General features: G+C 37.4%; 1 protein-coding gene across 5 annotated transcripts in view; it reads left to right on the forward strand.

The window, feature by feature from the left end:
* Positions 1–244: 244 nt before the first annotated feature.
* PHF14 (PHD finger protein 14) overlaps positions 245–27,083 on the forward strand; it is a 162,817-nt gene continuing 135,978 nt past the window's right edge. For 3 of the 5 annotated variants that reach the window (XM_054643184.2, XM_054643192.2, XM_054643199.2), the window contains exons 1-4: positions 245–400; positions 893–1,003; positions 12,932–13,578; positions 17,715–17,859. In XM_054643184.2, coding sequence (XP_054499159.1) covers position 400; positions 893–1,003; positions 12,932–13,578; positions 17,715–17,859 — 904 coding nt within the window. In that variant the 5' untranslated portion in view covers positions 245–399. Of the gene's footprint in view, positions 401–840; positions 1,004–12,931; positions 13,579–17,714; positions 17,860–27,083 lie in introns of those variants that run through there. The other 2 variants (XM_077175386.1, XM_054643177.2) reach the window with 1 other exon arrangement.

Consider the following 27,083-nt stretch of genomic DNA (forward strand, 5'->3'; position numbering starts at 1 on the left):
CTCGAGCAGGGGATAAATGAGAACAGCTGTTGTAACGCTTTCTCGTTTCCACACGGGGAAATGGAACAGCGGCGGGGTGGTTTTTAGAGCTGTTTTTTACAGGCAGTATCCTGAGACTGAGCGGTTCCGCGCTGAGCGTGTGGGATCAACGCCGGTCACGGCGGCCCCGCCGCCGCCTCCCCGCCAGGCCGGGCAGGCCCGCGGGCACCGCCGCTCCCCGGCTTCCCCTCGCCGTGCGCACGCGCCCGGGCGGCGCCTGCGCGGCGGGGCGGGCGGCGGGGCGGGCGCGGGTCTGCATCCGGGTCGCCGCCGTGCCCATTGTCTGGGGAAGGGGCCCGGGGCTCGGCGGCGCTGCACCCGAGGGCCCCTGCCCGCCCGCCGCCCACCCGCGCAGGCTTTAGTAAGTGATCCGCAGCGGTTTTGCCGGCCGTGCCCCGCGGGGGTGCCGCCGTGCCCGCGGAGCGCCCCCGCCCCCGGGGGAGCGGGCGCATCGCCGTCCCTTGGGCGTCCCACGGTCCCGGTGCGCGTCCCTCTGCGTCTGGTGCCCGGCGGATCCCGCCGCGGCTTGTCCTCGGGGGATGCTGGCTGCTCCGGGGGCGTGTGGCGGCCCCATTGCCCGCGCAGCCCTCCCGGGGCCGCGGGCAGCCCGGCGTGCGCGGTGCCGGGCGGTGCGGGGCGCCTGCAGGGAGCACCAGCGCTCCGCCGGCAGGGCGGACCCTGCCCGGCCTCACCTGTGGCAGCGGGTGTCCCCAGACCCCTGCGGCTGCATCTGCCGGCTGCTCTCAGGACTGCCCCTGCCCGTCACGCCCGTGCTGCCTTTAATTTAAATGCCCTTAGCGATGCCGAGTGCTCTTTATGCCAGCCAGTAACAACACTGTTTTTTTCCCTGCAGTGGACCGCAGTTCGAAGAGGAGACAGGTGAAGCCTTTGGCAGCTTCACTGCTGGAAGCTTTAGATTATGATAGCTCTGATGACAGTGATTTTAAAGTTGGAGATGCTTCAGGTAAATATGCTTTCTCATCTCCTCTCTTCAGAATTATCTCATTTTTGGTTTATGGTTGCTCATTTAATATCATATAGTGAGGCAGAATGCTTGTAGTGAGTCTGCTGGGACTTGAAGCCCCCTGAAGGGAGTGACTTGGTTGGATAACTGGGAATCAATACTTCAGTTGTGATTATTTTTTTTACAACAGAAACCTCATGATTGTCAAGCAAGTTTTGGTAGAAACATTTGAGTAGCTTTTGTGCAGACTGCCTTTACTGTATTTGCTGCTTTTGAGTTCTTCGGTGTCGGGATAGTTTTTGGAATAGTCACTGTATTTAGTAGTGAAATAAGAATCTAAAGCCATTTTGTTTTGAACAAGTCTGGATAATAGTTTGTTTTGGACTTACGAACTTGACTTTTTCTCATGGTTAATTCTACTCGGTGAGTAAGAACCTAAAGGAAAAAGATAATCTGTTCTGGTTTTTATTGTTTTTTTACAATAGACAAGCTTAGGGTGTCCATTCAGATAGAAATATGCAGAAAAGTGTACACATTTCATACTAGATGGAAGTCCTTACCACAGAGAGTTGTTGTTTGCAGTCTTTTCTATATGTGCAGATTCCTATATCTGCAATGAACATTCACAGAAACTGAAAATAGACAAGACGGCCAAAATAAAATTAGTAAACTCAAGTATATTGAAGGAAAGGAGAGAATAAGGGATAGGACCATGTTGGTCAATAAACTGCACATTAGATTTTCTGTGGTGTATGCTGAGGGAAATTAACAAGAAGATGCAGGATGTATAAGATGTGAGGGAAGCATTATGACAGCTTATCAAATAACTTGACTTTGTTATTTCTGCACTGGGGATGCTGGTGTATCTTTTGTGTGAATGTATAGTGCAAAAATATTCCCGTTTAAAGGCTTATTCTTTAGCATTTGGCAAGTTCCTCTGCATTGATGAACTTTAAAATTCTTAATAATAATTCATCCAATGTCAGGTTTAAAGTATGCCCTAATGCTCCTTGTTTGTTTTGGTTTGGGTGGTTGGTTTTGTTCTTCTCAGCACCTCTTCCCCTAGATTTAGACATATTTCACTTGGTTGTTCTGGTAGAGCAGGCTGCAGTAGCTTAAGAGAGTAAAACTGATGTCATCTTACAATTTCAGTTTCAGACTTTTGGGGGCTTGTGTCGTCTACTCTTTTAATTCTGTTCTGAGGCTTTTTGATCCTTTCTTTTGAATAAGGATATAATTTGCCATGAAAGAAAATTATTTTTAATTACTAAAGAAAATTTTTGTGTTCTGGAACAATAATGTAGGCAGGTTTTAAGGGAAGATGAGGATTGGAAAGGGAGTATGGGTGATGAACACATGATTCAGAGCAGTATATTAGTTGGTCAAGAGACAGTAATTTATTAAAAGTAATGAATACAGCTTTCTGGCTCAACATTTTGTGAGTGTAGAAGATTCATTTGTAATTGCTATCCTTTTTGACTTTTAGGACATTGTATATATACTAGAGAGAGCTGATCACTATCTAGCCTTGAGTGTATTTCAAAACCAATTTCATTTTGAAGAAGTTGAATGGATTTTCCTTTAAATATGCAACACTGAATTGAAACAAGCATATGAGGAAAAACCAAGTTCTACTAAAAATGTTTTTTTCTAATTGCTGTTTTGTGTTGCTATATCTCATGAAGTGTTGTTTTAGCATTTGCAAACTTATGTCTGTCATTTGTAGGAGAAATTAATGTTTTGTTTAGTAACACTTTGAAACAGCAAGAGAATTTGACATCTTATACTTTAGATGAAGATTATCAATGTGCAAAAAGAAATTTGTGAGGGCTTGGAGAAGTTGGGGGATAGAAAGTTACTACAAATAAGAGTTTCTTACGTGTAATACAAGTTTAAATGAATAGTTGCAGGAAATCAGAATCAGAGCATCTGTACTGGTTTAAAATGAAGCTGGTACAGCATACTTTTAAATTTGATTGCACTTAGTCCATTTCAATTTGGTTGGAGGAAGTGATTAAATAAAGGGATTTTCTTACACACACACATACATATATACACACACACATATACATATATAGGACTCTCCATGAGCAGTCTGTTGCAAATCAGTATTTAGTATTTGCTTGAATTCAAAATGACGTTGTATAGTTTGCTTACAAAAGGAAGTAAGTGTGTCAGAAGTAAGAACCAGTCTGCATTGAGTATGAGCATAAATTACACTATGGTGATTCCACAAGTCCATGACGTATGTTTATGTTTATTTCATTCACAAATGCACATATAGGTGTTTAAAATAACAAACAAAATTTGAAAATTAGGTTAAAGGATTATTTAAATATGGAGTTAAAAGAATTCTGAAGTTGTTTTCTCCCTGATGACTGTGTTGTGTCCATATGTGTGAGCTTTAGGATCTCCAGTGATAAGTACTAGTAGATGATACTCTGCATATATGTGGGGACTGAACCCAGAAGACCTCAACTTTTACACACCTTCATTGTTCTGCCAGATTTCTGGGAATATGCAATGCAATAAGAATTTGAGAAGTTGCTATTAAGTTCTTTTAGGAAGCAGCTGGCATTTCTGATTTTCTGTTTTCAGAGTCCTGGCACCTTGGTACATTTTTTCATTATAAAAATATTTCAAATCACCTAACCCGTATTTCCACCAAAAATTCCACAGGCAACATGGACTTTTAGTTTCAGTGTAATTAATTTCTTTTCTTTTGGATTTAGGTCATACCAGCAGTCAGTTGGCCTTTTCTGCTTAAAAGATCTCAACATTCTGACATCTCTTTAGAGAAATTGATTTTAGAACTGTTACATTCTTGTAAATTTACTTCATGTAAATAGTTTTCAAGCCTCCGGGATTTTCATTATGTTAATACTGAACAAAGTAATTGTTAATGGCTTCTCTGTTTCCATTAGTGATGCCATATTCTAAAGTACTGTATTCTTCTGGTTTCTGTAAACATCTTGAAAAAATTGTTCCATGAGAAAAACTGTCATACGTAATCTTTATGTGGGATCAATCAAAAGAACTGTCCCTTTGGAGTCAGAGTGTACAAACATGTGATTTGAAATGATGGTGCTAAAATATACTCAACCTAAAGCTTTTAATAGTATCTTTTACAATGCACATCAGTTATTTAAAGTTTTTCTTGTAAGTTAACTAAAGCATGCTTTGGGGAGTCCTTTTTTTCTTTTTTTTCTGCATTGGGAGCAGCTGGAGATACACTGATGTCAGAAATCAGAGTACCGGTTTAGAGTAATTCCCAGCAGGATTCCAGCGCAAGAATTTACCACTTTTCTTCTCTCTCATCGGTGAATTCAGTCAGTTTTGTCAGTGCATATACTGAAATTGAAATCATACAGAGGAATGTAGAGGTCCCTGAGCAACAATCATGTGTGAATTTAAGGACTGGTTCCTATTGCAGTGTAGCTGAGAAGAAAATAACTGAACGTTGCCTGTGAAGAACTCAATCCTGTCACTGCTTCTGCTACTAGTCTTGTTGACTCAAATTTTTTTTTTTTTTGGTGTTGAGTGTGAAGCCTGACATGCATATATATTATGTACTTATGTACTTCTCTTGCAGTTGAAGTCAGTTTTTAAAACAAGAAATGATCTACATAAATGCATATATTATCTATTTTAAAAAACCTGTGTCTTTATCTAGAAATAAAAAGTTGCAAATATCATTATCTTTATGTAACTTGTTTCCTTTTAGCACAATTACACTTTTACTTTCCTATATGGAATATTGTAATATAAAGAAATGATTGTGAAGGATCAAAATGCTGTAGTGTTTAACAGTACTGAAATCTTGATGAAGAAACAAATATATTTGGTTTTTTAGACTAAACTTAAATGTTAGGCAAGAGTAAAGTTGCAAGGTGTTTCAGTAGACAGTGAAGGTAAAAGAAAATATTGGCTAGTTAATCGTTAGTAAATGATGATGTATTTCTATATTAATGTGGTAGTTCCTGAGACTGGAATCCACAAGAGTTTTTCCTAATTGAGAAAATGGAAAATATCAGCAGTATGTTCTTTTGGAGTATCTTCATCCCTGGTAAAACTTTTGTCTGTACTGATGTCTGCCACTCTTAAGTAAAACTTTGGAGTCACTGACAAGATTTTCAGCTTCCATTTTCATTGTTAACACTGGGATTTCTGTTATTCCAGGTGCTTGCTGACAAGCAATTGGTAGGGCACTCAATTTCATCAGTGTTCTAACCTTGTACATGAGGCACTTCCTAATGACTTAAGTCAGAATTGGCAGTCTTTAGTTTTGAGTGGTTTTCAGTACATCTACTGAAATGCCATATGACATAATTATTGCTGCTGTAAAAGTGAGGAAGCTGCTTACGAAATGACTTTCCTTTGTTCTCTTTCCATCATTCTTTCTATAAAACTAAATACTTGTTTTCTGATATGTGTAAATGTGGATCAGTGGTCAGTTTCATCTCCTGCTCTGCCCAGTCTCCATCTGCAGTTAATACATATTAGATACTTCTTTTCAGAACATTATTTGAGAAGAAAGTTTCTCTCTGTAGGGCTGTAGCATCTATATTGGTTTGGTTTTGTGTGGTTTTAATCATGTTATTTTGGACAGTTCAATTTTTTTAACTGCCAGCACCACTGATGTTGAATTGCAGGTAGTCTACCAGTGTTTAATCATCATATACAGCAAAATAGCATGGAAAGTCAGGGGCATATATCTAACTGGTGTGTTAGATTCTCTTTCTTGGAATTATGTTGCAAGTGAGGTATTAAGCCTTTAGTTCTTGCTTATAGTTTTATTGATTGTAGCATAATGGACCTCTGTGTCTAATAGTCAAATGAAGTCACAATTTTACCAGTTACACAACTCTGCCTTTGGTAATTTAAAAATTCTTATTTTCCATACATGACCTAGGTTTTCCTGCCTCTTTTTTTACATCCAGTTATTAATATTGTAGCTTTCTAGTTAGTTTAAACATTTCCTTAAGGTATTATGGAGTCTTTATTTGTGATATCTAGATCAGATATGTAGGAAGTACAGCTGCTTTTGCATGTTTGGTATGGCACCTGTGCCAAGGATATTTTGTGGTACTGGATCTGCTTTTCTGTAAGGAAATTTATGGCCAGAGGCTGTTGACAAACACTTCCAGTAGTGCTTTCCACATTTCCCATCCATCAGGATGCACCTGGGTGGGGGATTGTACATGGTGCTTGACATGGTGTTTTAGCAGAGATCACTAGGTATCATTTCACATATCTTGTCAAAGGCTAGTTGTTGGCCTTGTGGTGGGGGAAAAAGAGGGTAAAGGACCAATAGATAAGATGGTGGTGGTGGTGGTGGTGGTGGTGTGACACTAACCTCACCTGCATCCTGGTTTTTGTCACTGCTCTCAAAAAGAGGATATAAGGCCACTATAGGCTATTTGTCACATGATAGCTAGATTATTATTCAATAATATTATTTAGCAGTGATAACTTGGTAGTTGCTTTCTGTGTTGCATGATCAACTTTTCAGTATTCCAGGATCCTTGATTATATTTGTTGTAGCTAGCTTTGAGCACTTTGGAAAGACTCAACCAGATAGGATTTAGTGCCAATAAAGGAACTTTCTAAAATTATTCCAAATGCTTCTTGTCTACTATTTGGAATTTGTTAAGCTTTGTTAGTGGAAGAGCCAAGTCCAAAATTGAGTCCATGATTGCATTTAACCAGTTTAACCTTTAGAGTTCACTTAAAACAATCAATAAAGCTGTTTTTCAAAGAGCTGCTTATTAAGCTAAATACTGCATTGAAGAACCAGACTGTCTCCTGTGAGTGGTTGGCCAGGTACTTTTGGAGTGAAGCTCTTGCACCCTGTATACATTAATTTTCTTAGAATGTTGAAAAAATACCTGGAAATTGTGGCGTGTCATATTTAAAATTGTAAAACGGTCCTGCAAAAAACCCTGGGAAGATTTTTTTTTTGTTGACTCATGTAATGATTTCAGTAGGTTTACCCTGAAGTCTTGTGCCTCATACATGTTATATACAAGACTCCACAGCTGAGCGGAGTGTTTCTTTATTGCACTTTTTTTTGAGTGTGTTAAGTCTGTAGCATAATGTTCTGTTCTTTTCAGAATTATCCTCTTTAGATTTGAGTGCCACCTGCTGTTGTGCTTAGTATGAGCCAAAGATGCAAGGTATAGAGGAATAAATGATGTCTTTCTCCCAACTGTTATCTCTCCTATTTGTCCTCAGTGGAACTCTGTATTCTTCACTATTTGATGGTGTATCTTGCCCCATCTTTCACTTAGAGTGGCTTTACTTCTCTCCTATAGGGAATGACATGATATGGTTGCCAATTTGAAAGACCATTCTTTAAGCATTTCTTTCAAGGAGAAAATTGTATACTGCAACCTCTTCCTCAGTAAAAGTGCAGCTGACAGAAGAAGACCTGCAAAAATTGCTGTTATCACAGAATAGCTCTTTCTAGAAAAGCACCTATCACAGTGGATGCATTCAGATCAAGGAGAGATATCTCTTTACTATAGATATCTCTCTCTGGTGTGTATATGAATATATAAAAGAGACTAGAAAGCAAAATGTGCTGGCAGACGGTAAGAGAAATTGAAGGAGAGAAGTGAGTGAAAATAGTGCTTATTTGCTCTCTGCTCTAAATTATTGCATTGTGTATTGTTGATGTACATGAATCAATGTTAGTAAATTAGAGTGCTGTTAGACGTCAAACTATACCAAGCTATTCCCTCCAAAACAAAATGAAAGCTTAAATTGGCAAGAAGTCTAAGACTATTTAGAAATGCATCAGCACAGTTAAAGCATCAAAACAAATGTCTGTCATAGATTTACAGTGGGGAAATAATGAAAGCTAAGTTAAATTTCGGTTAATTTTAACGTGACAAAATCTTGTACTACCTTATTTACAGTAAGACAAATAGTGCACATAGGCACTTGGCACCTGTGAAATGAGATACAAAATACACTGTGCTTTGAGCATACAATATGTGATATGTCTAGTATGAGAGTATAGCTTTAGGAGTTACTTGTAAAATGTTTATGGGAATTGGCGAGTATCATAGAATTTTAGAATTGTGTACTCTGGAAAAAACCTTTTAAGGTAGAGTCCAACCGTTATCCTAGCATTGCCAAGCCCACAACTAAATCATGTCCCTAAGTGCCACATCTACACATCTTTTAAATACTTCCAAGGTGGTGACTCAGCTACTTCCCTGAGGAGCAACCTTTTCTGTGAAGTTTTTCCTAATACCCAACCTAATTCACCTCTGTTACAACTTGAAGCTGTTTTCATCTTGTTCCATCAGCTGTTGCATGGGAGGAGAGACTGACCCACCCTTTGCTGTGTCCTCTGTTCAGGCAGTTGTAGAGAGTGATAAGGCCTTTCAAAAAGCCTCCTTTTTGCCAGACTTCTGCTCCAGACCTTTCACCAGCTCCACTGTCCTTCTCTGGACACACTCCAGCATGGCAGTGTCTTTCTTGAATTGAGGAGCTCAGAACTGGACACACAACTGGATTTGAGGTGTGGCCCCACCAGTCTGAGTAAAGGGGACAGCAGCTGCCCTGGTCCAACTTGCTTCACTATTGCTGGTGCAGACTAGGATGCCACTGGTCTTCTTGGCCACTTGGGCACGTACTGGGTCTTGTTCAGCCAAATGTCAATCAGCACCCCCCACGCTTTTCCACTGAGCAGCTTTCCAGCCCCTCTGCCCCAGTCTGTTGTGCTCTGTCATCTTGATGGCATTCAGGATGATCTGCTTCCATGACCTTTCAGGGTCAGGCTGGTAGGACTGACTGGAGTTCCCTGGATACTCCTTCTTGCAGATGGGTATCATATTTTTTTTAAACTTCTAATCATGTGGAACCTCCCTGGTTAGCTAGGATTGCTGGTAAATGGTTGAATGTTGCTCATATGGGCCCACAGATGTGTGTGCATCTGAGAGATGTAGCAGATCACTGACCATTTCCCCTTGGGTTGTGTGCTTCATTGTGCTGCCTGTGTCTGTTCTAGTTTAGGGGGATGGATATGCAGAGAACAATGGGTCTTGTTAAAGACTGAGGCAAAGAAGGCATTAAGTACCTCAGCCTTTTCCTCATCCTTTGACACTGCTTCCTTCCTCATTCAGTAAAGGGTGGAGATTGTCTTTGGTCTTCGTTTTGTTGATTATGTATTTATTATCTTTTATAGCAGTAGTCAGATTAAGTTCTAATTGGTCTTTAAAATCCTTCAAATTTTTTCCATGAAAAAAAAAGTCTATGTCACATCATTCCTGTAGTCCTCTTGAGTTGCCTGCCCCTTCTTCCAAAAGAGCCAAATTCTCCTTATTCTTCTGAGTTCCATTGAAAGCTCTCACCTCTCTGTTCAGGCACATCAGTCTTCCTCACTGCTGGCTTATCTTTCAGCACATAGGGATGGCTTGCTCCTGTGCTTTCAAGATTTCCTTGAAGAATGTCCAGACTTCCTGGACTGCCTCCCAAGAGATTGTTGACCAAGCCTCTCAACAGGGCATCATCTCTCTGAAAGCCCAGGATAGAAGTTCTGCTGACCCCCTTGCTTGCTTCTCTGAGAATTGAAAATTATTGTTTGAAGTTTGCTCTGCCCAGAACACCCTCCAGTCATCACATCACCCACAAGGCCTTCTCTGATCACAGGTAACAGGTCCAGTAGGCTCCCTCATTGTCTGTGTCAGGCACTTATCTTCCACATGCTTCAGGAACATTCTGGACCATTTCCTCTCTGCTGTATTGCGTTTTCAGCAGACATCTGGTAACTTGAAGTCCACTGTGAGAATGAGGGCTAGTGGTTGTGAGACTATAGACTATTTTGCTTTCCTCTTCATCCTGGTTGGGTGATCTTTAACAGACTCCCACCAGTATTGCCTTGTTGGACTTTCCTGAGTCTTACCCTTAAACAATCATATTGTCCTTACACCCTAGACAATCAAAACACTCCCTAACATATGGGGCTATCCCACCACCTCTCCTTCTTTGCCTGTTCCTTCTGAAGGGTTTATAGCCATCCAGTGCAGCATGTCCATGCTGCATGTCCATGCTCTGGCTGTCCATGTTATCTCATGTCTACATGCAGGACAACTATGTCATAGTTTTACTGCTGCTTAGTGGCTTTCTGCTCCTCCTGTTTGTTGCCTCTGCTGAGTATGTTGGTGTAGAGGCACTTCAGCTGGGCTATTGATCTCTCCAGCTTTTTGGGGGAACAAGCCGTAAGTCTTTCCATGACCATTTTCAGTCATGTCTATGTTTTCTACTGCTGGAGGGATCTCCATTCCCTACCTCCACTGAGGTGACAGACCATGCTAGACCTTTCTAGCATGTTGTCCCCCAAACAGTGCTGTGCTGTCCCCAGGCATATCTCTAGGGAACTTGGGTTTATTCCTTTCCCCCTTCAAATCTAATGTAGTCTTTCAGTGAGCCCTGCTAACTCCTATGCAAGGATCCTTTTCCCCCCTCTTTGTATCTGGTATGCTCTGTCTGTTGCCAGCAGGCTGGGTATCTTATAAACTAAGTCATGATCAAAAAACCTTTAAAGATGATCTGAGTCAACCCCCTGCCTTGGTCAGAAACTTATTTCACTAGATCAGATTGTTTAAAGCCCCATCCCACCTGGCCTTGAATATTTTCAATGATGGGGCACCTACAGCTTCCCTGGACAACCTGTTCCAGTATCTCACCATGCTCATTGAAAAGTTTCTTGTGTCCAATCTAAACCCTACTCTCTTTCAGTTTAAAACTGGTTCCCCTTTTTCTGTCACCACAGGCCTTAGTAAAAAATCTCTCTCATAAGCTCTGTTCTCCCTGGAGCCTTCTCTTCTCCAAGCTGAACCACCCCAACTCTTTGAGCCTGTCTTCTTGGAGTGTTGTAGCCTTCTCACCATTTTTGTGGTCTTTCTGTGGAGGTACTCTCTCTTAATGAGGAAAGGCTGAGAGAACTAGGCCTGTTCATCCTTAAGAAGAGATGACTGAGAGGGGAGTCATCCATGTCTATCAGTGTCTGAAAGGAGAGTGTTGATGATGGACCAGGCTCTTTTCAGTGCCAAGCAATAGGACAGGAGGCAATGGGCAGAAATTGATCCACAGGAAGTTCCACTTGAATCTGAAGAAAAACTTCTTTAGTGTGCAGGTGGCTGAGCACTGGGCAGATTGTCCAGAGATGTGCAGTCTTCCTCACTGGAGATATACTCAAGAACTGTCTGGATGCAATCCTGGGCAGCGTGCTCTGGGATGACCCACTGTGGTCCCTTCCAGCCTTACTCATCCTCTGATTCTGTAGCAAACAAATTATTGTAACTTGAAAACAATTCTTTTGGATTGCCTGTTAGTTAATACTGGTTTTATTTCTTGTGTATGCCTGATTCATGTTCTACTCTTTCAAAACTTCAGTTAATTACCTTGTACTTTGATTACTACAATTAAGGCTAATAGGTGTGGAGAAATGACTGAATTATGTTTTTCTCAAAGACTGTGAGAAAAACTTGTGTTTTTTCTGGATCTCTAAATGTTAGAACATATCTTGGAAACTTTTAGTTTTTATTAGCTTATAAGGGGATGGATAGTTTTGATGTCCTAATCAGTAATAGTAGCACTTAGGGCTTTTTTTGTCAATAGTTACATAATCTCCTCACTGAACTCTTCCATATGCAGGTATATGCAGAAGAAGGCAAAACTGACCATTATATTGAAGTAGCAACTGGCTAATCATTGCCAATGTTCTTTGGGGTGGAAAAAAATGCCATAGGAAATGACACACTGTGCACACCTACCTCAGTGTCTCTTTATTTGGATTTATACAGAGCTGAGTGTACAGAGAAATTCTCTGTGTTAGGTGATACTGAGTGATGGAGATTTTTGGGTTGTAACTAAAGAAATCAAGTTTTGGTTTTTTTTTGAATTTGTGAGCATCGACGTGTTCCATCTTTGCGTCTGTATTACAGTGGATCAAGAACTTGGTGCTGGCTTTGAGCAAACTGAAAACTGTAGTCACTGCCTAATTGAGCTCTGCATTGGATCAGGAAACTATATTTTCTTTTTAAAATTAAAAAAAATGTTTTCGGAGTTTTTCTTCCTTAAAACAGTACTATGAATGAAAAGCAATAGATTCATATAAGATGAGAGATAGCAGGGTGGATGCTGTTTATAAAGTTTAGCGAGTTCACATGTAATTTTTCAATATCTTTTACATGTGCTTTATAGTAAAAATGTCTCTTTTTTATATAAAAACTTCTCTTTTTTCTTTTTTGTTGCTCGTGTTGGCATGTGTTAATTCATGAAATAGTGAGTACATGCAAAATAGTACCATATGAGTAGTGTAAGGTTAATGCATTGTAGTGCAGCTGCAATGCTGAGTGAGGCATAGTTTATGTGGGATTAATAAGTGAACTAACCTTAAAAATTAAAAGAGCCCTCAAACCCAGAAAAACAAAGATGTTTTGAAAAAGAAGTTGTGGGATTATCCATATTATTATTAGAACTAGCTATGTAAACTCTTCATTTTGTAATTTCAAACCTCTTCTATTGGATAGCTATTTTATTTTGAAGATGTAGAAAACACCTCCAGAAATTAAAAACTGGAATGCTCTTTCTTTAAGATCTGACTTCACATGGAAATTACTGTGCTACTGCTTTTTGTTAATATGAGCTACAGTTCAAAGGAACATACAATGCTCATTTAATAAGTTCTACCATCTTTTTTTTTTTGGCATCTTAAAGTGCACACATGTTTAACAGATTCTCAACATAGCACTCGAAATAGCAATATTTGGACATCAGCTGAAAAAATAGGTGGAATACCTTATGAGGGAGGAACATGCATCATTCTTTTGTTTAACAACTTGCTTCAAGAGATTTTATTTTTGGGGGTACATTTGTGTCGGAACTTTTTTTAAATTTTCATATGCTCAACAGATTCTGAAGGAAGTGGTCATGGGAGTGAAGATGCATCTAAGGACAGTGGTGAAGGTTCCTGTACTGAATCAGAAGAAAATATCTTGGAGGAGGAACCGGCAGAAGAGAAAGTAGAAGAACAGCAGCCGAAAGCCTCCACTGAAGAAGTGCCAACAACAGACAAAGAGGTAATTAAAACTGAAAAGAAAGAACAGGAAGATGAAGAAGAAAAGCCAAAAAAGAAGAAAGAGAAGGAGAAAGCAGCTGAACCTGATGCTGTAGCTGATGAGCAAACAAATGAACCAAAAAAATGGAATTTGCGCAGGAACCGCCCCCTGCTGGATTTTGTATCGATGGAAGAGCTGAATGATATGGATGACTACGACAGCGAAGATGACAATGACTGGCGGCCTACCGCTGAGAAAAGAAAAGGAAAGAACGCGCAGAAAAAAGAGGGGAGTGATGGAGATAACGAAGATGATGAAGATGACGGGAGTGGAAGCGATGAGGATGACAATGATGAGGAAGCTAATGAGGAAGATAATAGCAGCACGGCTAGCGATGGAGGATCCAAGAAGAAGAAGAGTAAAGTTCTTAACAGGAATAATGCAGATGATGAGGAATTGACAAATGATAGCCTGGCTCTTTCACAAAGCAAGAGTAATGAGGTAGTGCAACCAACTTTCTATAATATATCTGTTGACAAATGGAAACTACTCCCCAGTAGCTATTCTGTTAATATTAAAAGTTAAACTGATTAGCTGGACTTGTGTTCACACAATAATAAGTGAAGCAGGAAAGATTATGCTAAATAGGCACTGCATATTAAATAACCTTGCTTGGACCATTTGACCAATCTAATGCCACTAAAGTCAATAGTGGGACTTCTCTTGGCTTTACAGAGATTGGATTAGCACTAAAACAAAGAGGAGGTCCAGTATGCAAACCAACATATGTTAGCAAGAATTCTAGTTCTGTTTTAGTATAAATGTTGTATATGAAAGTTAAAAGCATCTGTGACATAATCATAAAATAGATGAATGAGGCATTATTCTTTGCAACAAACATCAAAGTCTGAACAAAGTTCACTTTTGGAAGAATGCACACTAGGTTTAAAATCAAATAGAATAATTATGATAATTTATGTTGGATTTGCTTATAATAGTCACAAATAGACTAATTTCTTACCATACTAAAAGCAATTGGGTACTAGGAGTATTAAATTAAATATTTTCTGATTGCAGAATGTGAATATTATATATATGTTTAATAAAGTAACCTTTTTTCCCCTATGCACAATTACAGTTGCCTTGAAGATTGTGCCTGTGGAAAAATTAAGATACCAGGTTGTCACTGTGGCTGACTTCATGTTCTGCAATAGCAAAATTCTGAAAAAAATAGGAAGAATTGCTATAAAATCTATATTCATTTTTCAGGATATAATCACAATGCCAACATAACATTTGAGAAATGGTAGTGATATGACATTATTAAAAGTTCTGCTGTTCCCTTTAAACTTTGTTTTAATGTGTAAAATGACAGAGAACTAAACAGTATTTGGATTTGGTCTATTTTAGATAATTTTATAGGTGTTATATATATAATTATATTTATATATTTTTGCTGTGCTGTTTTAGCTACTAGTAATAATAGGTATTGAAAAAAAGTATGATTTCTTTGGTTTTTTTTTCTTTTTTTAACCTTTTGTATAGGCATCTTTCCTTATCAGGCTCTGTGATTCTCTTACTATTACCTGCATTTTTGTGCTCAGGAGCTGAAAGTACTCTACCAATACTAATGATCAGAACTTGTAACAGAGAGAGGCAGTTTTCTTTCAGAGTTGCTTCCCATATCAAAATGGAGATGTGCAGCTGCATTCCGAGTTATATATTCTTCAGTTTAATTTCCATTGGCTTGGAAAAACAGACCTGTTTCAGAAATCCAGAGTTGTCTCTGATGTATCTTCTTAGTATGCATGGATATCATATTCTGATCATGCCTTAGATTTAGAACAGTGATCAGAACATAAAATCAAAATTGAAAATTTGAAGTTCAGATTATAATTTTGTAACAGATAATTTATATTTTTTGCATATAAAGTGCTGTACTGTCTATGACTTGGTCTTTATCAAGAAGTTTTGCAAAAGTATCTGTAGACTGAATTATAGACTGGAAGGTTCAGATTTCTGATACTCAATATACTGTATTGTAACAGTATACTCTCCACTGCTACAATATTTTAAATTAGTAAAAACAGAAGAAGAGTAAAAAAAGTCTTGTCTAGCAGATACATCTATCAAAGTCTCATCACACTGCAGAAACTGAGTTCTTAGAAAACTGAGTTCTTAGATGGTAATAAATTTAGGAAAGAATATCCAGGTAATTAGTTCTGAACATATTGTAGTGTCCTTTATATGCATTATTCCTTTCTTTCCTTCGCTTATTTTTGGAGGATGGAAACTGGGGAGGGTGTTGGGGAGGGATTGTTCAGTTCTTGTTTTCCTGAGGTTTTTATTTGTTTACATATTACAAAAGTATTTTGAGGCCTGCATATGTATTATTTTAACGTGCTGTAATTAAATGCTACAAACTTTTCTATTGTATTATGCACAGAATACAAACTTAGCTTTCTTTCCTGAGGTCAAGCATCATTAATAGGTAAATGGTGCTTTTCTGTTTTTATAATTATGACCACTTCATAGGACTCCTCTATTCTCAGTGAGGTGGTGGTTGTATTTTTAATTTTTTCCCCTTTAAAGTTAGAAGTCTATGGGCATATAGCTTGAAATGCTCACTTTCTTCATTAATACCTCAGAAATGAGAGTTACATAGTGATCCAGCTGAAATAATTTCTCCCACTTCAGTAGGGAACAGGACTTGCTCAGAAGTTGCAGCAGTTACTGTTATATGTAAAAGTTTCCATGTTTTGGATGAGTCTCTCAGGTGCTTGCATAGACTAAAAACAGAGGAGAGCAGCACACTTTCCAGATCACTCCCTCTCTGTGCCTGCATAAAAAAAAATAAGTTGCTCAGCTGCTTTGTTTGCCCTGGTAGCTGTCCTCCCATGAGGTGAACCTTAATGGTTGGGGATCCTAATATTAGAACAAAAATTTGATGCCCTTTCATCACTGCTTGTTTATTTGGGTTTTTGGTCCATGTTTTTTGGCCCATGTTCTTACTGCCTATACAGCTGGTGTTATTTCAGTGTTTTTACAATTTATTGCTGTTTCTTAATTTAAGGTAATACTTTGGTTTTCTTTTTTTTTTTTCAATTACCAGACCTTGGGCTTCTACCAGTGTCTTTTAAACTTCTCTTAGTGAAGCCAAGTGATAGGTTAAATCAAAAGTACTGTCAGAAAAAGCTGATCTGAGTTGTGACATGTGTCAGAGAAATCTGTGCCCATAGCACAGTTAATCTGCCAAAGTTAGGGACATCCACTGCCATTTTCCCATCTGTAATGTGAATGGTAAGCTAAGCATGGGTATTTTGGGTAATGATGAGCTGCAGTAATGTCCAGGTTTATTTCTTTCCTCAAAATGCTTTGTCCTAAAAGGAGGATGTTGGAAGAGATGCTCCATAAGTCTGAGCTCCATATCAGGGAATCTTGTTTTTCACAATTAGTTGCCTTCCTGTAAGCAGTGTGACTCTGTGAATGTTCTTTTCTACTTATACATGAGCTCTTGTTCCCTTAGGCATAGTGTTGGTGCTGTATTTTATAAATGGTGAGTTGGAAACAGAAAAAAATGTTTGAGAGGGCATCTTTCACCCTGTTTTTTTTTTGAATCCCACAGTTGGGAATATTTTCACACATTTTGAATGGTGCCATTAAACTCTCAGCCTTTGCTTTGAAACTATTGCTGTTTCTTTGTACCACAGTGGTTATTTTTCACTATTGTGCTTATTTTCGTACTTCTTTATATGCCTTCATATTAACAATAAAGGTAGTTCAAGGTCAAGTATAAAAATAAATGAATATGTATGGAGGCCATGAAACTGCAGTAGAGACAGTGGCCCTGTCTCACAATGGTAATAGTAAGAAGACAGCTTTTATTAAGAAAACTAATTTTACATATAACTTTGGTCTATGAAGCACTTCTCTGTGTTTTCTTAGAAAAATTCCCCATGAAAAGCCGCAATCTCTTTAAGAGCTGTGGTTCATATTGTAGGTTGCCAGAACAGGGCAAGTCCTTACTCCTCTATATATAATCAGAAGAACATATAGTTTTAATAAATTGTATGGTTTTGCACAGATATGCATAAATTTGCATTAGAACAAAACCATACAGAGTCAATAATTTGTTATATTTTTGTAAGTGAAAACTTGGCAGGCTTGGATTAGCTGTGTATTCTTGGATTTTTCAGACCCATGTGATTTTTTAAATTTTAAGAAGATGAAGCAACTTTTCTGAATGTTGGAACATTTGAAAGTCACCTTTGGCCTTTTTTTAAATTTTGATTTTAAATGGCTTCTTAGATATTCCATTTTGTAGACTATAAATGGTACAAAGACTTATGTTTCTGTCTTGATGATTCTGTATTGAGGTTTCTGTCTTGACTCTTTTCTGACCTCTGGATCTTAACAGGTCTGTAGGTTGCACTGACATCCATGCATCCCAGCTCTTGTATTCGTGGAGGAAGTGTTTGAGCATTTTGACAACAAAGAAGCTTCTAGCCTTTGAAAATAATGTTCCATGTTTTTTTTAATTGTTGTTCAAAAATTGAGCAAATAACAGCTCTTCTGCTTGCTTTAAATAAAATTGAATTTCCTGGCATAACCCATGTGTCTCCATTTTTCAATATCAGGACTCATTGATCCTTGAGAAGTCTCAAAATTGGAGTTCCCAGAAAATGGACCATATTTTGATTTGTTGCGTTTGTCTTGGAGATAACAGTGAAGATGCTGATGAAATAATCCAGTGTGACAACTGTGGAATAACAGTGCATGAAGGTAATACAACCCTTCATTCTTGTTGCAGAAGGAAAGCATATGCTTTGCTTTTAATAAAATTTTGACTTACTTTCTTCAAACAACACCTTTCAATGCTGGGGGGTATTTTTTTGTACTACTGCATTGATCTTTTTTAGTGGTATAACACCCATCTTCTACTTGGCAATGCAAATATAAGAACCTGTGGGATGGGACACAGTCTACAGATGCTGACACAATGAATGACAGTGTGCAAATATTGGAGCTATACACTGTATTTTCACTTTAGGATATTCTGTTAATTTGTTTTGTCTTACCTATTTCAGTGTATGAATTTGATTGCATAATTGGGATATAAGATAATGAGAATAGGAGGTCTTCTAAAAAGAAAGGTTATTTCACTTATATTTTTGCTGTACTAAAATGGCAGAAGGGGAAGAAGAAAGGTATTCTCCTAAATTCCATGGCATTTATGTATTAGTGAAAACAGCTATTCTTGAACTTCCTCATAATTTTCACTGACATTTTAAAACAGGAGAATTTTGAAGTTAGAACATACTCAAGTTGTTGTTTCACTAATTCCTTCAAAATCTGGACCATGTGTGTGTAATAAATGTAGGTGATCTGGTTTTACAGAAATACTCTAGAATAATAATAATTTAGGTGAATGTATGGAAGTTTAACACCTTTATGTGGAAGATCAGACTGTATTGTGCATTGTTGCTCTTTCTCTTGAGGTTGGAAGGTAGGGGGTATGCTAACACAGAGAAGCACACCTTTTTTGTTAAAAAGCAAAACCTTTTTTCTCCATTAATCAGATTGGGGCTTTTTTCCTCATATCCTGTACATTTCAGACCTTCACCCCTTTTTTTAAGTTTTCCCAGGAAAATGAGATTAAACTACTGCAGTTATTGAAATAAAAAGAAAATAGGTTTTTAATTTTCTGAAGCATACAAGGCATTCATTTAATGTGACTCCCTTAATTTAATTTTTTTACCTGTTTAGAATGTCTTTCTAGGTAGGAAGTGGTTTTATGAATCCCATACTCACACTTCAGTTTTCTCATATAAGATAGAAAACTGTTTCAGAACAGTAGTTGTCATGCATTGGGATGTAGTTCAGTTCTTTTCTTGACATCACTTAGGAAACCAAGGATGGAATTTCTGTCCTGTTGTTCACATGCCCTACATTGTATGTCCATGTGTGCTTCTAGCTCTTGAACCTGTTGTGGTCTTTTGAAGAGCTAATCCATACTGTCAATGTTACTTAGAGAGCAGTTGACACCTAATTATGATATTTATGATGAGCTGGGTCACACTCCAAGTGCCTTTGAGGGCATTAGTCAGGTCTTAGTGCCTTCTAGAAGTGTTAGGCTCCTAAATTTATGTGTCGTGCAGAATTTCTTCTTCTGTATCCATGAAGTTTTTTGAAAGTAATGCGTAGAATATATTTGATTTGAGATACAGTAACTATCTAAAAGTGAGTTTTATAGAATCTTGATAGATCTTATTTTTGCCCTAGCACACTTTAATATTAACTCACAAGGAACAAAAAAAGGATCTTTTGCTGACAGTTATAAATGCATGCTTGAGAATTCCCCAAATGTTATATCCAGTCAATGCATCCAAACTCTAAAGCTGTGGAGTTCCCTGACAATTTTTCCATAAGATTTATTTAATGATTGTAATGATTACTAAAGTAAAGAATGATTGTGATAGAAAAATGATCCTTTGCCACTTTAGAATGAAATGATGGCAAACTCTCTTTTTATTAAAGAGGAGTGCTTTAAAAATCTCCAAAAGATCATGTCCTCATTTTACTTAGTTTGCTAAACTTTTGTCCCTACAAAAGTAAGATTATAGCTGGCTTTTCTCTAGAGAAAAGTAGTTCCATAGTTCAAAAGTCACTAGAATTTTAGTAGTTCAAAATCTGTTTAAAAGTAATTACTGCTATTCTTTTTACAGTGTTACAGACAAAGATTCCCTGTAGTCCCACTACAAAGAGTGCAATGTATGCATTTCTTTCGTTGTCATTGCAACAAAGTAAAATAGATTAATTAAAAATACTTAATTTTAGTTTGTTCTGATAAGTTCTACAGTGTGTACCAGGTAATTGACTATACCTGTTGGTTAATTTTTCACATTTGTGGTTGAATATTTAGTTAGCTCTTTGCAATTCATTTTAATAATAAATACTTGGAAGTGTATATAAAGCAGTTGTGAAATTCTGTTTGAATAGGTGAAGTCTTAGAGAAAAATAAGCAAGTTGTGTATGTGAAAGTAATTGATGACTGTGATATAGGTGTAAATTTCCACAGCAGCAATTTGAAGCTGAACAATTTGGAGTTTTACTTGACACTTTATGTGTGTGTTTCTTTGCTACATATGTATGAATATAGCTTCAATAGAAATCAACAGTTATTTTGCTGTGTTTTTCTGTACTTGAATATTTTATAATGATACATAAGGGCAAGTGCTATTTTAAATCTGAGCTTTTTTCAGTAATTTTTTTAAATACTTGCTTGCAACAAATAAAAATATTACTGTTGTGTTTAAACCCCTCTCAACCACCAAGCCCAACACAGCCACCTGCTCATTTCCCTGCTGGCAGGATCAGAAAAGAATGTGAAGGGTAAAAGCTGGAAAATTTGTGAGTTGAGTTAAAGACAGTTTAATAGAGAAAGCAAAGACCAGGCACACAAGCAAAGCAAAACAAGGAATTAATTCACTGCTTCCCATGGGCAGGCAGGTGTTCAGCCATCTCCAAGAGAGCAGGGCTCCATCACATGTAACAATTACTTGGGAGGACGAACTCCATCACTATAAACATCCCCCCTTTCCTCCTTCTTCCCTTCACTTTGTATACTGAGCATGATCTCATGTGGTCTGGAATATTGCTGTGGTCACTTGGGGTCACCTGTCTTGGCTGTGTCTCCTCCCAGCCTGCCATGCACCCCTAACTTCTTTGCGGTGTGGCAGTAGGGGAAATAGAAGAGGCTTTGGCTCTGTGCATGCTCCTGCTCAGCAATAACAAAAACATCTCTGCATTATCATCATTGTGTTCAGCACAAATCCAAAACATAGCCACATGTTTGCCGCTGTGAGGAAGATTAATTCCACTCCAGCCAAAAGCAGAGCAGTTATTAGAAAAAAATGGAACTTTTGAAGCTTTAATTTGATCCAGTGATCGTATATATACACATATGTTCAATGACTTGGAGATTTCTGCACTCCTGCTCAGTGGTCACTGACTGACTATTTACTTCTGAATGCACGAGTAATACATGAAGATAGCCTATCATTAAGAAGTTGGAGTCAGAACTAAAATGCAATGCAACAGTTACTTTTTGGTCCTGTTTGCCTAATCATCCAATTCTGCTGATTTCCAAAATAAATTGAAAAGTAGTTGAAAAGGTAATTACTATCTAATCATATAAACACGGCTTGCAACTTTGAGAATTATTTTTTTTTTCTGTTAATAGAGGCTAGATCAAAGCCAATCTTAATAGCATTGGCTTTGATCTGTACTTTGGAAATGTATACCCAGATCACAGACATAGACTGTATTTATAGTCTTTTGTATTCTCATATGCAGCTGCTTGGTAGTTTGAAAAATAATGAGCGAGTGTGTTTTGTAAACACATTGAAATCCAAGAATTTGGTTTTATTTTTTCCTTTAGTCGATATATTGCTGTGGCTGCAGGTATCATGCTGTGTCCAGAAATTTGTTAAAATATTTGAACTTTTGAATTTTTCAGAGCACAGTATTGAAGGAAGAGTGTCCTATTTATGAGGTGGATAGAAATCAATGTAGTGATGTTTACCTGTACTTAGGAAGAGAAATGTGCCAATTTCCTGCAATCTGATTTGTTCCAAAATGCCCAAAGCAAGCTTGTGGAATACCGCAGGGGTTTTCTTCATAGTTTTTATGTGCAATTTCAAGTGGTATTGTGAATGAGCCTGTTTTCTCTTCTTCTCTATAGCATGGTAAATAATTATGTCCTTTCACACCCTACTGGTGTCCCACCCAGAGTCCCACATAATGATGATATTGACAATTTGTTGTTCTTCCCCCAAAGACCTTATTTTCTCCTTCTCCTTGTTGACTACCGTTTTCTTCACCAGGAGGGGGTCCTACACACTTGACTTATGCCTTGGTGCTCTGTTCAAGTGGAAATTTCTGTCCACAGAACCTTTCTGGTGACTGAGAGAGGTTTTTCTATGACAGACACCTCAGTTTTAAAGTGAAGTTATTCATTAGCTGAGAAAATACTCCTCTGAGTCAAACCTACTTCTGGACACCAGGGCTCCCTTCTGGGTATTTGATTCTACCACCTTTTCCTTTTGAGGGCCTGGTGCAGCAGATGCCTCTTGAGTTGTGACTTGTATTCCTGTTGGATTGCTTGCTTGCATTAATGAGCTGTTACATAAGGTCTTCCATGGAAAAAGAGGGATGATAACTCCTCTGGGAACAACTGTGTCAGAGCTCACATGGAGGGAGCAACATGGTCAAGAGTTAGTGGGGAGTTTTCATTCAGACCTAAAGTCATGGACCTTTAATAAATACCTTTACTTGACTTGCTGACAAGTTCTGAGATTGTGAGAAATTCAGTTTACTTTCTAATACAGCTGTTTACTCTGTGAGGTTCATATCACTTGCATGGCCTCCATCACTTGTCCAAAAGCTGTCTTTGCACTGCAGACATGTGTCCAGAAATCTATGGTTAGTGGAGTAAATAACTGGTTTGAATTGTAACTGCCTTTAAAGCTGCATAAGTAGCATATGTGTAATGCTAATTTCATACCCACTCTTACACAATGCATTCATCTGTTAGTTTGAAAAGCCTGTAATTAATTAATAAGTCCATCAATTAAAAATGTGTTCTCATTTCACATATCAGCCTATCCCTGTCACATCTTCTTTCTCCCCCTCCACAAAAACGAGAAAAAAAATCTTTCTTACTGAATTTGTATAGTTGCTTTTCAGAATTTTTACTTCTGTATGAAGATAATTGTCATTTCTTTTTATAAAAGTCTTCTTTAGACACCAATCTGTCATTTTGGATAAACGCATTTGTGCTAAGATCTTGTAATAACAGGACACCTCCAACTGTGTTGTCAGTTTTTTTGACATCTTGATTGCAGTGTGTCTGAACATGTCTGGCACACATCGTAGCATGTGCCACAAGTGTAGGTAGCATGCTTGCCAGTTGTTGTCCTTGGGTTGCTGTGAGTTAAATGAGAAAAGTTCTACATTTTTTGAGCACTTTCTTTTCCATCTCCTATCTTTGTTTCTTACTGTACTTTGATGTGTGTGTCAGAGAGTAAAAATTCTCTTGCTAAAAGCGAGTGTAGTTGCCATATGCTCTACAGTATAGTAAAACATTTCTGCATTTTAATTTTGCCCCTTACTGTGATCTGCTGCTGTCTGGTATAAAAATCCATTTTTCAAAATCACATACTTCAGTACTCTCCATTTACTAAATAAAAATATTGTTCTGAATTTATGATGCATGAAATTATTAATGTATTTATTTTATACTGTTGGACCAATTAAAATTTGAATGAAATATATTTTGAATACTGTGATCTCACAACATTTAATTCTGCAAACGTAGGGTTTACCATAGAGTTTGTGTTTCAGAGTATCCCTAGATGTAGTTGGTGCATGCAGATATCCTCTTTGGCAAAAAAATTACCTTCCCAGAGAAACAGAGGACCAGCTGCAGCCACAAAAAGAACTAGGTCTCTACTTCTGTTTCTCTCAGTGGTATAAATTTCAGAACAATTGTTTTAATGGTATTATTTTAAAGTGTGTGCAATTTCTTTTTATTGACAATCACATGAAAATATAAGCTATTGGCAGAGTAAAATGACATCAAAATTAGGGAATAAAAAGGTCTGTTTTCTGTATCTAATGACATACCTTCAACAGACAACTTGGTTGTAATTGTAATATATAGATGGCATTAATGGAACTCTAGTAAGTGGTGTGAAAATTTTACCTTCTTGAATTTCATGTATTTAAATTCATAGGTTAGTATTACACTAAACTGGTTTTATTGTTTAGTGTTAATGGTGTTCAAAGAGGTGTCAGAAATGGATTTATCATACAGAAATCTAAGAGTATACAGGCATGAGGATTTAATGAACTTAAGTTCAAAAGGAGCTCTTAGGGGTGTTCTGAAGATCCCGACTTCAGAATTTTTGTGAATGTTAAGGAAAGGCAGCATGCATTTTAAGCAAAGCGTTTAAAAGTTACTTGATTTTCTTCAGCGTATTTTCCAGTCAAAGGGGCAGCTGGTTGACTTAATACCAAATAGGTCAGAGGTGCAGTGATAATACTTGGAACCAAAAATGTCCTTTACAGGTTCTGTCCCTTCCCCCTGTTGTCCTTTCAGGCCTGAAGTAGTCATACTGTCTGTACAATTGGGTTACTTTTAGAGGGAGCCTAAAGATTACCTCCTGGTGCTTTTACTAAGCAAGCCCTTAGGTTGCTTTCTGTTCCAATACCAGCAATTCCCAATAATTCATTCAGAATCATTGGATTGATCAACTTTAAATTGATATTCAGTATAGGATGGAATGATTTACCAAGTAGCAGCTTTGTATTTGCATATCTATGCATTTTGAAGTCATGAAAATAATGCTTTTTAAAATTTTTGTTAATAGGAACAAAATAATTTTTCCAGCATGGCAAAATAAGGCAGGTAGTAGTAAGCTGAACCTTTGTTGTAGTCAGCTTTTAAGGGTTCTAAAATGATAAATTTAATTTATATTTATATTCATGATTTATTTAGACTTTAGAGTATACTGAAATTGGCTCTTACTTTGTAATTGTTCTTGAGTGACTTCTGGTATCTTCTGTGAAACCTAGCTTCAGAGCCAACAAGGTTTTTTGTATTGCAGGTTTTGTATTGTTTGATTCAGCAGCTTTATTTGGCAGCATACACCAGGTCAGCAACAGTCTTACAGGCTAGATTTCCTTTCCTTCAGCTTTGTGGTGGACCAGATTGTTTTGATATTTTTATCAGCAATGATTAATGGTAATCTAGTTTGTTTTCTCCAGCTAAAGACCACCCCTTTTAGTTGTAACAATGTGGTGTTTAGCTTTTACTAAATGCTGGGTAGGTAAAAGAGTAAATGTCTCCTTATCTGTCAGAGATCTTGAACTCTTTAAAGCTGTCACTAAGATTTATATAGAAACTGGGGCAAAAAAAATGGGTTAAGAAGATGGACATTTTTTCCCCCCACTTTAAAAAAAATGACATATGTTTGTATTGTTATAGAAATAATGTTTAATGCCAACACATGTTATAAGGATCTAAATAATTGCAGCACATTTGTGTCATTTTCTAGGAGGAAGGATAAAAACGATCAGGTATAAATGACTGATAAGTATTATAAAGCAACTATTTCAGAATGAAGGTAAGACAGTTTGGGGAGGTCATTCTAATTTTAGTAGACTGGTAGCACTTAGGCTAGAAAAGCAAATCTAATTACTTTCAATTGGTGAAGAAGCATCAGCGTTTGAAAGAAACTGATTTTATTTTGCCATGTGGATTGAGGACAGAATTGCTTCATCAGTAATGTTAAGAAATTTTTAGTAAGTACTTTTAAGAAAATGTTAAAATGTTTTGAAGTCTAAAGGAATTACTAATAGGTTCATTAGCTCTATGATATCAATGGACCATGTGTTTGTGCATTAGTGTTATTGCTGAAAAGGAGATTTGCTGGCATCTATTCAAAATTGTGTTGTTAGAATTAAAAAAAATACTTTGTGGAATGTTGCTTTAAGCTGATACCACATTATAAGGAAGGTGGAGTGACTATGCATGAGCTATATGATCTTGTATATCCCTAATGAAATTTGTCTGTGAATGCACTTCTGCACATGACTTGTCCTTTCATTCTAGAACACTTTTTATTATGAAAAGAAACATTCTGTCGTCTTATTTGAATTCTTATTGATGAGGCTCATCCTGTAATGGAAGACTATGTTTCTTAAGTGGTTCCTGCAGTGTTGCTTATTTCCTGAGTGTGGTTGCAGTATATTATGTAGACCTCTGTTTCTGTCACAAGGGGACTTGGAGCACTGTTGCTATTTTATTACAGCCAGCGGGTAATGAAACAAAGTAAAAAATCATGTTGCTATTTAATTGCACAATTGAGTAATTTTACTGCTTTGAAAGCACAAATTTTGACTTGATTGCTGCATTTGATAAATAGCTGAATGTAATTTTTTAGTAAAGTCTTCACTGTGTTTTAAGTGTTGACAATTAGGTATTTTTTCTCTTATTGAATAGCAGCTAAATGTTCAACATGTGGGATATGAAAAAACAGTTTTGTGGTGATTAGCTTTAGTATCTTTTTGTCATTCGTAGTAGTACTAATACAACTTTTGCACTTGTGCAAAATTTAAGTAACAAATCACTTTAAAGACACTGTTTTCCTAAATTTGTGGTAATTGAGCATGCATAGGCACCTAAGCAGTCATAAAGAATACCCTAGTTGTACTGAAGAGGAATGGAGAAAGTGAATGATTGAGCCTAGCTATAATTTAAAACCAGGTACAAATGAGAGTGCTTAAAAAAATATATATATATTTCATCAGTCACCATTGTGGTGTCTCAGAATTGTCAGTTTGTACTCCACAAACTATACTCTGGTTTTGAAGTTACACAAGGGTTCTTAAGGTCAGTTCTACAATTCATTAAGTAGGTAAATAGTCTTTATTTGATGTGTATATTCTTTTGTAGTTGATTTGTGTGCTGAATGCAAAGTGGAAAAGTGGAGTGTATATTTTTGACTGGATTCTATTGACATAATGAACCTCTAGAAGAAAATCTAAGCACTCTTCCTTCCCTCCAAAAAATGTTCATTTTCAGGGAGAAGAGCTTGTTGCTTTTTTCTTGAAACATATTTCTTTACTCAAAAAATGCATTGAGTTTTTTTAAAATCTTTAGTTGCTTCAAGACTTGTTTTCTTACTTTTTTTCCTAATGGATATTCTGTAAGAACACAAAGTGTAGCTAGAAGAATAAAGTGAAACAGTCTTCTTTCTTCTTGTTTTTTTAGTTGTAATCTAATACAATCATCTAAAACAGCTGACTTTTTAATGTAAAGGAAAATGTAAAATTTTTAATGTAAAGTAAAATGTAAAAATCGCTTTAAAATGTAAATTTTGCTCTAAACATAACAATTTTAAAAGTAATTGTAAACTTTGAGTATCTCAGTATTTCTCTTG

Source organism: Agelaius phoeniceus, chromosome 1 (genome assembly GCF_051311805.1).
Source record: "Agelaius phoeniceus isolate bAgePho1 chromosome 1, bAgePho1.hap1, whole genome shotgun sequence".
Classification (NCBI taxonomy): Eukaryota; Metazoa; Chordata; class Aves; order Passeriformes; family Icteridae; genus Agelaius; species Agelaius phoeniceus.